Source organism: Centroberyx gerrardi, chromosome 12, assembly GCF_048128805.1.
Source record: "Centroberyx gerrardi isolate f3 chromosome 12, fCenGer3.hap1.cur.20231027, whole genome shotgun sequence".
NCBI classification, from domain to species: domain Eukaryota; kingdom Metazoa; phylum Chordata; class Actinopteri; order Beryciformes; family Berycidae; genus Centroberyx; species Centroberyx gerrardi.
Genome location: NC_136008.1, coordinates 29,928,069 through 29,940,962, shown reverse-complemented (window position 1 = coordinate 29,940,962; position 12,894 = coordinate 29,928,069). Strand labels below are relative to the sequence as shown.

General features: G+C 41.4%; 1 protein-coding gene across 1 annotated transcript; it reads left to right on the top strand.

Moving 5' to 3' along the window:
* On the top strand, positions 1-12,225 carry LOC139914332 (popeye domain-containing protein 1-like). Its single transcript, XM_071902621.2, has 12 exons — positions 1-506; positions 1,045-1,153; positions 1,357-1,629; positions 1,745-1,748; positions 3,904-3,931; positions 4,525-4,772; positions 5,459-5,583; positions 6,059-6,246; positions 7,019-7,127; positions 7,433-7,600; positions 7,848-7,989; positions 11,614-12,225. Exons 1-12 carry the CDS (start codon positions 1-3, stop codon positions 11,745-11,747), a joined length of 2,034 nt encoding a protein of 677 aa, XP_071758722.1. The 3' UTR covers positions 11,748-12,225.
* The last annotated feature ends 669 nt before the right edge of the window (positions 12,226-12,894 follow it).

The following is a 12,894-nucleotide window of genomic DNA, read 5'->3' as shown; positions in this document are numbered from 1 at the left end:
ATGGAGCCTCCTGATTTCGAAGCCATGAACTTCACCGCGGAGACAGCGGCGGTGGATTACCCGTTATGTGAGGAATGGAGAGACGGCTCCGAGGGCTCCGTTTTCCACCTCGCCAACATCTTCCTCGTCTTGGGGTTCATGGGCGGCAGCGGGTTTTACGGGCTTCTCTACCTGTTCACCTTCCTGACTCTCGGGTTTTTCTGCACCACTATCTGGGCATGGTCGGACTCGTGCACCACGGACACGTTTCTGTGGAGTTTCGCTCTGTTCGGGGTGTGCGTCGGTCAAGTGCTGCATATTTCCTACAGGCTGAGGAACGTTACTTTTGAAAAGGACTTCCAGGACCTTTACAGCTGCATGTTCAAAAAACTCGGCGTGTCGCTCACCCATTTCAGGAAGATAGTCGCCTGCTGTGAGGGGGACATCCACACCATAGAGAAAGACCACTGCTTCGCCATGGAGGGGAAAACCGCTATCGATAAGCTGTCGGTGCTCCTGTCCGGCAGGTGCCACATATCAGCTCTGATTGCCTCTTGTGCGAAGACAACGTTACCGCGCGAAACTCCTTTCAAAACTCTGGGAATTTAACATTGCTTTACTTATCGGCAAACGTAGAACAATACTTAAGACATCTTGCGAATCGTGAGGGCCTTCTGGTAAATTCGGCATACAAGTAATCCACCAATAAGCACATTTCATTAAAATCAGAACTTTTAGAATTGGTTCACCGCCCGCTACCGCCCACCACGGTGTATTTTGATAGAAGATTGTGGGGGAATAACAGACGAACCAATTCTTACATTTTAAATTTTATTGAAATAAGTGCGTTTTTTGGTGGATAATTTGTATGCCGAAGAGTGGCTCTGGTTCGTTAAAGGTCTTATGCAATGTTTTACGAGGTGTGTGTTTGGATACACTGGTACATTTTTTATATATTTTGGGAGTTTGGCATGACGTTCTCTCCATACAAGAGCATAATCGTTACAGTTTTTCCCGTTGTGAAGAGCATCAGTTAATGGCAACTTTCCCTCCGTTTTCCCACAGAATCCGCGTGACGGTGAATGGGGAGTTTCTGCATTACATCCACCCTTTCCAGTTTCTGGATTCCCCTGAATGGGACTCCCTCAGACCATCAGAGGAGGGTGTATTTCAGGTTAATACAAAAAATAAATAAATAAAAATCACTAACCCCTAAGTTATGCTGCTGCTTGTATCCACTAAATGTCTGGGGACAAAGTGGAGACTTGACTGAGAAGATATTCTCAAGAGACACCCATGAAATATCCCTAATTGTCTTTTTAATTCTTTTTTTTTTCTATAGATAACCATTCCTTCCTTTGTGTGTCTTCTCAATAGGTCACGCTGCGTGCTGATAACCGCTGTAGATACGTGTCGTGGAGGAGGAAGAAACTCTATCTGCTTTTCGCCAAGCACCGCTACATAGCCAAGATCTTCGCCCTGGTTGTGCGCAACGACATCGCGGAGAAGCTGTACTCCCTCAACGACAAGGCTTTCGACAGCCGCGGGCACCGGTATGATCTCCGGTTACCCAGCTACTGCCACATGCCGGGGCCCGAATTAGAAAGGACAGATGCCTTTCTGCAAGTGCCGGTGCAGGGCGGAAGGACTGCCTGACCAGAGACTGCTGCATGCAAATACACTGTAACACTTTTTAGAGTTTACTCTTACTCGCTGGGTGTCTGCATGGGCGTCACTTGGGTATGGCACTCTCCATACCTTACAGCCCAGTGAGTCCACATTTGATTTTGTGGTTTTTAACATTAGAATGGAGAGCAAAGATCAAGCACAAATTTGCCAAACATTTATTTGGAAGACAAATCTAATTGAAAAAAAAAAAAAAAAAAATCACATTAGGGGAGCACTGGCGTTAAACAAAAGGCAGAAATTATCTGATTGGTTGAGTTAAACCTCAGTGGGCAGAGCCCGAGCCAATTTTCTTTGGCTAAGTAATGTTAGACTGAAGCCCAATGAAAAAGTCCAAAGGTAAGGGATGAGGAAGCTAATATTATGAATCCCAGTGCTTTTGTTAAATTGCTAACTTAAAAAAAAAAAAAAAGCAATCCAGCCATACTAAGTTATCTAGGTTAGCTAGTTAGCCTAGCTGACCTTCCAAGTTCAAACTAGCCATTCTAGCTTAGCTATCTATAGATAGCTATAACTAACTAGCTTACCTATAGTAGTAGTAGTCTAGCTAGTAAGCAAGTTGCTGACCTTACAACATCATGAATGCCAAATGAATGAAAAAAGTAATTGCCACTATTAGATTAAAGATTATTTCTACCTCCAGAGCAGCTCTGTCTCTGAGAAATATTTGTAGAACTAAAACTCCAATCTGACATTCAGGACTATATGTTCCCTCTGAGCTGATAGTTTGGTGACCTTAGTCTAATAATTTATCACATTGACCAAATATCTTCTCAGTCATCAATCATTGCTCCCCTTTGTTCACAGGAATTTTGTGGATGTCAGCGAGTTTTGAGGTTTAAATGGAAAATGATATTTTGTCATAGACTAGAATTGACGCCTCAGAGAGAGACATGATTTACAGACATGCCAAAAGTGTGTGCTGTATTCAGTGATGTAGTGCTAAATGGAAAACAGATATAAACACGTCAATTCGATTTTCAGAAAAACGTTAATTTATTCCTAAAGGGGAAACTGAAGGGAAACTTAAAACAACCCATGTTTATCTAACATCAGTTTGATCCTACTTGGATGTATATAATGAATGTACATCATAAAGTCAACTCAAAAGGTGGCTGTAGATGTCTTAATTGTGGAAGTTTGTGAGGTCAATATTGACTTGATTGTTGCCTATTTTTTAATGTACTGTTTTTGTGCAAATGTAAAATGTGGATGTGTAATTGTAGTCTATATTGTATTGTAAATATGGGATGATAAAGGTTATTTTTGCTGTGCATACTTTTTTTCTTGGAGTAACATTCATATTATGTGCAATATAATGATACACTGTCCATGGTGCTGAAGTTGTGGCTGTCGGCGCCGATCTCGTCTGGTCTGTCCCAAATATTCTACCATGCAAATGTTTTCCATTTAACTCTAAACCACACATCATTTCAGAAAGTTTCAAGTATCCGTTAAATGTTATTACTAAACAACTAAATTACTTATTAACCTTTATTTTTTTTAAGAGAGGTGTTACATCCAATTATAGTTTTATATCTCTCAGCCCCGATACGTTCCGTTCTTCGTGGGAAGAGGGAGTCGCGCCAAACTGTTCAAAAGCAATGTTTAATGCAGCCTTTCTTATCGGTAAATACACAAACACACACACGACACATTTACCGATTCGTGAGGAGTCATTCTTCACTCCGGCATACAACACATTCACCAAGCAGCGGTTACATCTGTAAAATTTCAACTTTTAGAGTTGATTCGCTCTGTATTTCCACAATGTTCTTTCACCAGTTACACCTTGATGAACGGCAGCGAGCAGTGTGAACAGTTGTAAATGCAATTTTATTGAAATTGACTCGTGCATGGTGGATTACTTTTATGCCGAATTTACCAGAAGACTCTATATATTCGTAGATTCTCTTAAGTCACGTTTTACCAGATGTGTAGCTTCGCCGAAAAGCAAGGAAAAATGAAATTGTCAGATTTTGTAATGGAGTTTGGTGTGCCGCTGTCGCCATACAAGAGAACTGAGCGTATCGGGGCTCTATCTCCCCCTGCCGGGACTCTCGCTCACTGCAGATGCGCTGCTCTGCGCTTCTTGCCCATTTTAGTCGCTGCCTGTCAGCTCTCTGGAATGTGCGACTCACACTGTGCAGCCCCCCATCCGAGGAACCAGCCTACATTCATAACCTTAGTGCCTCAACACTTTTATTGCCATCTTTTCCTTCTTTTGTCGGCTCAAAGACTCAGTTAATCGGGTGCTGCTGAATCGGTAAGTAAACATTTTCCTCTCGGTAGTTTTGATGAGCAGTTAGAAAGTTGTAGCTCTAAGAAATTCCACTGTTGTAGGCCTACATGTGTATCTCCACGTCTATTTTTGCCCTCCCATTGCGCTCGTTTGTTGGACATCAGCCTGAACTAGAAAAACGCAGCAGCTGATACTGTTATAGTGGGAATATATTATGCTGTGTGTAGTTTGACAGATAAAAGCATTGAATGTTTGTGTTAGACAGTGTTGTGATCTAATTCTACATCCACATGTAGTTTAACAAATAGGCTAGTCTTTGATTAGGCCAGATACAGCTCATGTTTACATGGGGGTGTTCCATGCGCAGGCCTATTCTGGGCTGATGTTGATGTGACATTGTTGACATTGCAGTATTATGCCAATAAATAATCACATAGCCTACTGTCAGTTGCAAAGATGAATAGAAATCCCTTGGGACCAAAAGGCTGCGTTCTCAAGCCTAATTCATCAGTGAGTGGTTTTCTTTAGGCACATTTCCTCAATCCCTGCCCTATTATTCTCTCTCTCTCTGTGTGCATGTGTGTGTGTGTGTGTGTGTGTAGGTGACCCTGCCACAGGATGTCTTCTGCCCCCGAGATCTCCACCCTCCTCTTCACCACCCTGGCTCCCTTCCCCTCGGCCACTCCGGCGGAGTCCGTCGGGGGAGGAGGGCTGGTTCTGGAGCCCAACGCCACTGCCTGCCAGGAGTGGGAGGAAGCCCACCACCTCCTCTTCCACCTGGGGAACCTGTCCCTGCTGCTGGGTCTGATCATCCCCACCACCCTGGCTCTGCACATGATCCTGCTGCGCCTCCTCCTGATGACAGGTCAGCCTCGCAGCGCCGCCTGCTGATGGCATTCCTGCGCTGGGGATCAAAGCTGATAGAAGCTGGGAGTAGTGTGGAATGCTAAATTTATCACAGCCTCTTGATGTGTGTGTGTGTGTGTCCTTGGGCCCCAGCCTATCTTCAGTCTAATTAAAGGTGCTCTGCAGCAAATTATTACCACATTCATTGTAATATTAGTAAAATTACTGTAAACAAATGAGACTGTTGCTGAGAAGATTGGCAGCTTCTACATTCTGCATTTTACATTGTGAGCCACCAGTTCAGATTTGGCGGGAAATCTGCTGGATTGCTTTACGGCACAAAACAGGAAGAGGGCGCTGTTCTTCCAGAGCAAAATGAGCTAAAGCTTTCAGAGTTTCTGGCAACGGCAGATGATGGAAGGAGTGAAAGGCTAATGGAAAAATCCACTCATATGTTGGCTTTTTTTTTTTTTTAACTTGCCATGCTAATAATAGCTTTTTAAATTATTGGACACTCCTTCGCCCCCCTCTTTTTCACTTTAAGAGTACCTAGAACACCAGTGGGTGGACTTCTTTTTTCTATTTAAAGTAATCAGGCATTTGATTTATGTGAAGTTGGACATTAAATAAACGTGTTAACATGCAGTATTTAGTCATATGTTTTACTAAAAAAAAGTTTAAATTGTCGTTTTTCAATCCCGACAGGATGCAGTCTCTTCATTGCGTGGGCGACACTATACAGGTGCAACCTGGACGTGATGGTGTGGAACGCGGTCTTCCTGGTGGTCAACTTCATGCACTTCTTCTTCCTTCTGTACAAGCGCAGGCCGGTGAGTTCTGCCGCATCCCGATGCCTCGCTGTGACCTCATTTGGAGTCTCGCAGTCACTTTACATTCAGGGCACTCAAGTGTTTCACCAAATTGAAATACTCAAGGAGTGGTGTGTTTTTTTTCTCCGTTGAGGATCATGGTTTTAGTTTTTCATGCCTGTCTCCAGAACGAAGCGGCATATTCTCCTGGGTTTGGTCCTTCTTTACCATAATGAGATGCAGGTTTTTATAAAATCCATGGGTGCCACTGGGGGACTTTCGGTAAGTAAGGGGCCTCCGACGGGCTGACAGAATGAGACCACGACTTTTCATAATGAGATAGGAAACCTGTCTACCCTCCTCACCGCTCCTTTTCTTAGAACTCTTTGAATATGTTGTTTTCACGTGGACTACAGGCCACATGATTGAAGTCTGGTCTTACCAAACTACGTCAATAATAAGGTCTGACTGCAAGGCTGTCATTCTGCTCTGTCAGATCAAGATCGACAGGGAACTGAGGTCGGTGTACAAGCGGATGTTTGAGCCCCTCCATGTGCGAGAGGCTCTGTTCCAGAGGCTCACAGGCCAGTTCTGCACCATCCAGACCCTGAAGAAAGGCCAGGCCTACGCCGCTGAGGACAAGACCTCCGTGGACGAGCGCCTCAGCATTCTCCTCAAAGGAAAGTACGTACTATTTGACTCTCAATACGCAGTTGTTGTGTTGTATGTATCCGGGTTAGACTGCTGTATCGGGTCGATATTGGACTTTTATTGGTCTTTATCGGCCAGTTAGTGTCGTCCACCCCTAATGCTGATACAATTTATTTTATTGTATAATTGATCAATACAACGCTGTCTATGGGAAACCCTTAATCTGAATTGATTCTAATGAGATTTTTTGATCAGATTCCTCATGTATATGCATGAATATCTTCTTCTTCTTCTTCTTTTTCTGTGTTATCATCTTGGTACGGAAGATGGCCACATGAAAAATTGTATCCTGAGTCCTGAGATTAATCTCAGAATTTTGACTTTAATCTCAGAATTCTGACTTTAATCTCAGAATTCTGACTTTAATCTCAGAATTCTGACTTTATTCTTAGAATTCTGAGATTAATCTCAAATAATCAATCAACTCAAATATTTTTTTCACGTGACCCTAATTCGCTTCCGTACAGTTTTAGTGTCCCATGGTCTCAATGCTGTTTCAGATGCTTTTTCACCCTGACAACAATAAAATTCTGGGGGAAACACTGAACACTTACAATTTTTGGGGGAATTTATTGCCATGAAAATGGTCAAATTTAAAGATATTGAATACTGCCACAAAATATAAGCTATTGGCTGCTTTAGTCCAAAATATATCGGTATTGTAATTCGAACCCTAGTATGTACTGTATGTAGTTGTGTTTTTGAGATTCACTGGGGTTTTGACTTTTAAGTTGCTGTGTGACAGGATGAAGGTATCGTATCGAGGCCATTTCCTCCACAACATCTACACCAATGCCTTCATTGACTCTCCAGAGTTCAGGTCGACTGAGATGCACAGAGGAGAGAAGTTCCAGGTAATAGGAGGATCAGATACGATAAAGCTCATGTACAAAATACACCAATTGTACAAAATATTAGGACCACCTTCCTAACTTTGAGCTGAAGCCCAATCCATGTCTCAACTGTCTCAAATCTTTCTTCGAAATGGATCAGAGCATTCAAACTAGATTCTCCTGCTCATTTCATGGAAGGAGCAGATGGGCCTACTATTTTGTACTCTCAGTGTAGATATCTCCACTGTTTTGCTCCAGAGGACTTTATCCCAAATTCCTTGAAAACCTCACCCATGTGATGTGCCCCTATATTGGTTGACTAACAGGTGACCATCATGGCAGAGGAGAACTGTAAGTTCCTGTGTTGGTCCCGAGAGAGGCTCACCTTCTTCCTGGAGTCAGACACTTTCCTCAATGAGGTGTTCAGGTACCTCATTGGCAAAGACATCACCAACAAACTGTACTCTCTCAACGACCCCACACTCAGTGACAAGGTGAGCTCAGCTCTGTTATCAGATTATGGCAAAAATGTCCCACATGATCCCTACACAGAAAACATCTCAACCCTTAGATCATTAAGACATGCAAGATTAAGAACAAAACTAGAAAAGCTACATTTTCTGATTGATGCACGATGACGGTGATAATAATGATGAGGCTAATGATATTGGTAACGATGATGACATGATGATGATGATGATGATGATGATGATGATGGTGGTGGTGGTGGATCTATCCCAGGCAGTGAAGAAGATGGACCGCCAGCCCAGCCTGTGCTCCCAGCTTTCTATGATGCAGATGAGGAATAGCATGGCGAGCACCAGTGACACTGATGATGTGCTGAACCAGATCCTACGTGGAGGATCCGCTGGCTCCTCGCTCCGTAAGTAACAACAACCAACAAGTTGTTCTGCCATGGTTGTAGCCTGTAGATGACCACTAAGCTGACAACAGGACAATTACCCAGAAACTTGGTGTGATCCTGTGAGAATTTGGACCTGCATTTACAAAGCCTATCAGAGTAGGAGTACTGATCTTGGATCAAGGTGTAATGAGTCTCTTTAAAGATTTTATTCATTCTTTTTTTGAAAGAAACAAAGATTCTAGTGGCCGTTCCCCTATCTTGTGACTTAGTTACTTAACTAGCATGTCAGTAGTTTTCTTGAGCCTAAACTATGTTTTTCAACGTTGTATAGTTCTTTTAGAACTATGTTACACATTATTTCCCCTGGTGATGTCTCTCTCCCACAACACTGAATGAATAAGTTGTGAGATGCAAAAGGTGTACATTTCAGTGTGTCCTTGGCAAGTATGTCATGACAACCTTTTCCGTTCCCCTTCATGCATCCCTTATCTTCTTTCTAGCGTTAGATAACATTAAAATCTTAATCGGGTTTTAGCCCTGTCTAGCAACAAATGTGGTTCCTACAGTAAAAACAGGACAGTGTCAAGCAGGTGAAACCACATAAAGTCAGTTGAGCCACATTTTTGTTTGTGGAATAGACTACCCACCTATAGGCTGACATTTACATTAATGGGCTAAATTCATAGCATGTATCATCATAAGTAGGATCAAATTCAAAATATTAAAGCTTTTCTTAAACTTGATTTATGTTTCTATTGGTGGTTGTTTGCCTGATGATGCATCGCTGGTGTACAGTATATTGTTGTGAAAGACTTATTCTGATATGATGAATAGCGGTTTTGCAGTTGCATCACAAGTCTGACAACCACGTCTCGTGCCATCATGGAGGTTGAATATTCTCAATTGGCTATATAATGGCTAAATATATAACAACCGGGCTGAAAAAGAGAGATAGCTACCTGAAAAAGATTGTTGTAGTGTCCATAAGTAAAAATGAATAGTCTAAAGTAGATTTGTTTCTAAATGTAGGGTACTGTGACACAGTAAACTGTCTTGTCTTTAGCTCTAGTCTCTACTCCAAAACACTCTGAGTTGTAGCTTGAGAAGAGTCAGCTCAGTTAACCTGAACAAACTGTTAGCTAGCTAACTAGCCAGCAGGCTAATTAAGCAACCATTGTTAATATTAACATGCAACTACTAGCCACTACTAACGCTAGCTTCTACTAAATACATTAGCTAATGTAAATCAGATGTGTTAACAACAAGACAGTGATAGGTAGCTGACCAGATACTATGGATAGCTAGCTAACAAGCTATTATCTAAACACAAATGATCAGTTCCCAGTCAAAATCAACACACAAATTTACCATATGTATTGAATTCTGTTGGGATGGCCACGTTATGTGTTTAAACCATAGAAACAAAATCATTCCAGTTTTGTGGTTTAAACAATTACCTGTTCTCAGCCACTGTTGCCCAAGAGCTGAGACCTCCAATATGGCCGCCAAATGGTGTATCACATCACCTGAAAGCCCTCTGTATAATCTCTGTGATCATATCTCATTTTTTCACGTCTGTGGGAGCAGTGGTTTGTTTCCTAATAGGGTGCATGGTTTTTTTTTAGCAGTTGTGTCAGCCTTTCTCTGACGATTTTCCTCCTATCCCTCCTCCAGCTGTGACTCAGCCCACTCCCTCAGATTGAGCCATTCCCTGACAGGGGTGTAAGACCATCTCTTTTATCTCACCCTACCATTGTTACCCCCCTCTCCCCCAACCCAAATTGACTGTCCTGACTCCCTATTCAATTCACTACGTAACCAAATCATTACATAGTTCCTTCAAACCACCTCTAGTGGAATTAACCCCCGAAAGCTCTCTATTTTGCCTGTTCTAAAAGTGTGTTCCCCTTGTAACCTGGCCTGCCATTTTAACATCTGAGTTTAGCACTTAATTTATATGGGTGTAGATTAGGTTTAGACCAGTAGCGGTTTGCTGGTATATCGTGCCGATATTGGCGTTTTATTAAAATTCAAAATATCGGCCAGTCAGTTTTGCCCGCCTCTGATATGATGCAGTTTGATTGATTACATATTGTCTATGGGAAGCCCTTAACCTGAATTGGTTAAAATGAGACATTTTGATCAAATTCTACATTAGTATGCATGAGTATGCATGTTTTATTAGTATTCGTATAAATATCCTGGGTTTCAATGGAGAGTGCCATGGTCTAAATGCTGTTTCAGAGGCTTTTCCACCCTGACAAGAATTAATTTCTAGGGGAAACATTCAATACTTGATTGTTTTTTTTCATATTTCGGCATGAAAATGAGCAAATTGAAAAAGACTGCATATCGGCACTAAATAAAGGTTATCGGCAGCTTCAATCCAATTATGGGTTGAACCCTACTGTAGATACAGCACTCGTTCATACCATACATGCTACAATACAGAGTGAATGCTGCACATGCATTTGGATGAGACACTTTGTAAAATCAAATATTTGGATCTGGTGTAGCCTAGGCATGGACTTCAAGCACTTTTAGTGGAGTATTGCTGTTCGACATGCCTTTTAGTCCGGATGAACGGCTCCATTTCTATTTGGGAGAATGGCTCTTAGAGTCTAATGCAGTCTCTGGCCCATTTTGTAGTAAAAATACAGCAGCTGTTAGGGATAATTGCGTATGCTACAGCTGGAGCCTGGATAAGCATTCACAGTGCTTTCACTCATCCCCATCCTCTAGCTGTCTCTATCCGGTCCACTCTTACTTTGCTGGGGTCTGGGGTAAATGTGTGTGTGTCTATGTACGCATATTGGATAATAACCTCTTCTAGTTTGGATTGTTTGTTATATGGATGAAGATTTGTGTAGTTTGTGACCTGTGACTACCTCTGCTGTGGAGCCTGGATGGTGCATTTGTTGTTCACATGAGCACATCACAAATAAAGCTATGTACATATAAAAACCCATGAGCTGATTCAACCTTAAAGCAATATTCCACTTAGTTTTAACATGAGGGTTATTCGGCACTTGACCACCGTGAAAACCAGAATATAAACTAATCACCAAGATCGGATGCAGCTGGACGAGTTTGTAGCATTCGGATTTTTACTTCCCATTCATTTGAATGAAGCCACGAAAATAGCCTGAAAACTGACATTTAACACGTTTGTGAACAGATCCTGCTACTGTGATTTTCAATTGACTGTTGGTCCAACGTTTTAGAACATAATTTTGCCAAATCGCATTTTTATTGATAGAAGAGAAAATAGCGGAGGGATATCATTTAGGAGAGATGGTTCCTGTTTGGGAGATCGGATCTACTTTTATTTTTAAATACAAATTTTAGTGTAAACCAAGAATAGAAATGCAACATGATGAAGGACCCAGGATGCTTTGTTGTCTTAAAAGCAGGATCTGTTGTTGAATCTGTTCACCAACGTGTTAAATGTCAGTTTTCAGGCTATTTTCGTGGCCTCATTCAAATGAATGGGAAGTAAAAATCCTAACGCTACAAACTCGTCCAGCTGCATCTGATCTTGGTGATTAGTTAGTATTATGGTTTTCATGGCAGTCAAGTGCCAAATAACCCCCATGTTAAAACTAAGTGGAATATTGCTTTAACACCATTTTTTCTTTGCAGAAAAATCGCCCGGCACCAAGGCCTCGTCGATGATGAAACCCATCGAAGAAGGCATGGAGGATGACGTTTTTGAAGCGGACTCTCCTCCCTCCAACTCCCGCCATATTCCCAGCACTTCCACTGAGGAGGTGTAGCCAGCAGGGACACTTACAATTGCAACGACATCAAATAATGTCATCATGTAGGATTGTTTAGCAACCTAAAACCTCCTCATAGTGATCCTATAGTCTTGTAATCCTGGAGAGATAACTCTAAAAATGACTTGAGACAAAGGTTTTATCTGTTCCTGGAAAACAGAACTGGTCAGTTTCTTCTCTTTTTTGTGATCGTGTGTTGAAGCCAATACATTTCTTAATATATTTTTGATTACATATAGAGTAATGCATTTGTTAATTTTTATCTTGCCACAAACTCTTATAGTGTTACACTGCACACAACAGAATATTTGTTATTGAGGATTTTCCTTCAGATTTCATTGGAGCAGTTCTCAGATTTAACAATGTATTCTTTTTTAATATGGGTTGAGATACAAGCGAGTGCACTTTGTCTATTTAATAAGCACTTGGAGTGAAATGTCTTGTGCTGCTGTTCACTGTTTGATTTGTGTAAAAGGTGTGGGATCAGTTTTTATTGTGACTTCACTGTTGCACCCCATTAAATAAATGTGAGAGACCATCCATTGGACTCTAGTGTTGGATTCTTTTGCCAGAACACCATTTGGCATTCTAGTGTTTGTAGGTCTAGAGTGCCCCCCTGAGGCTCTATATGTATGTATGTTTGGTTCATTGAAATCACTGCTGTTTGAGCTTATCTCCAATAAACCGTCAGCCCACACAGAGATTATTCACAGTTGAAGAAAAATCAGTCAATCAAGCAGTCAACCAGTCAGTCAATCAGCATGATGATGATCTAATTCTAATATATTGAGTCACTGTGGCAGTCCTTGGGTACCTGAGACAGTTGCATTTTTACAACATTTAACAGATTAATTTTAAAACACAAAAACATTTTGGATTTCAATAAGAAAATCTGTTCTATCCATTACAACTATTTAAATAATCTTATACTAAGATTCATCATTAGCTGTTTGACACAGATGTGGTAGTAAAGAAAAAGGAGGGTAAACTATGACTTCCAGTCAGTGATCATCTTGAGGCAAACAAGCAGCAATTTAAACAAAAATCAATTTTCAGAAAATGACTTAAAAGACCCTTTCCTCATATAACGTACATCAATTTGATATTACTTACTATGATGTATTCTCAGAATAATTTAGGTCAT

Coding starts and splice junctions, on each gene's coding strand:
- LOC139914332 (XM_071902621.2), top strand. CDS start 1: ATGGAGCCTCCTGATTTCGAAGCCATGAACTTCACCGCGGAGACAGCG. Junction 507..1,044: donor TCGGTGCTCCTGTCCGGCAG/GTGCCACATATC, acceptor GTTTTCCCACAG/AATCCGCGTGACGGTGAATG. Junction 4,773..5,458: donor GCGCCTCCTCCTGATGACAG/GTCAGCCTCGCA, acceptor CAATCCCGACAG/GATGCAGTCTCTTCATTGCG.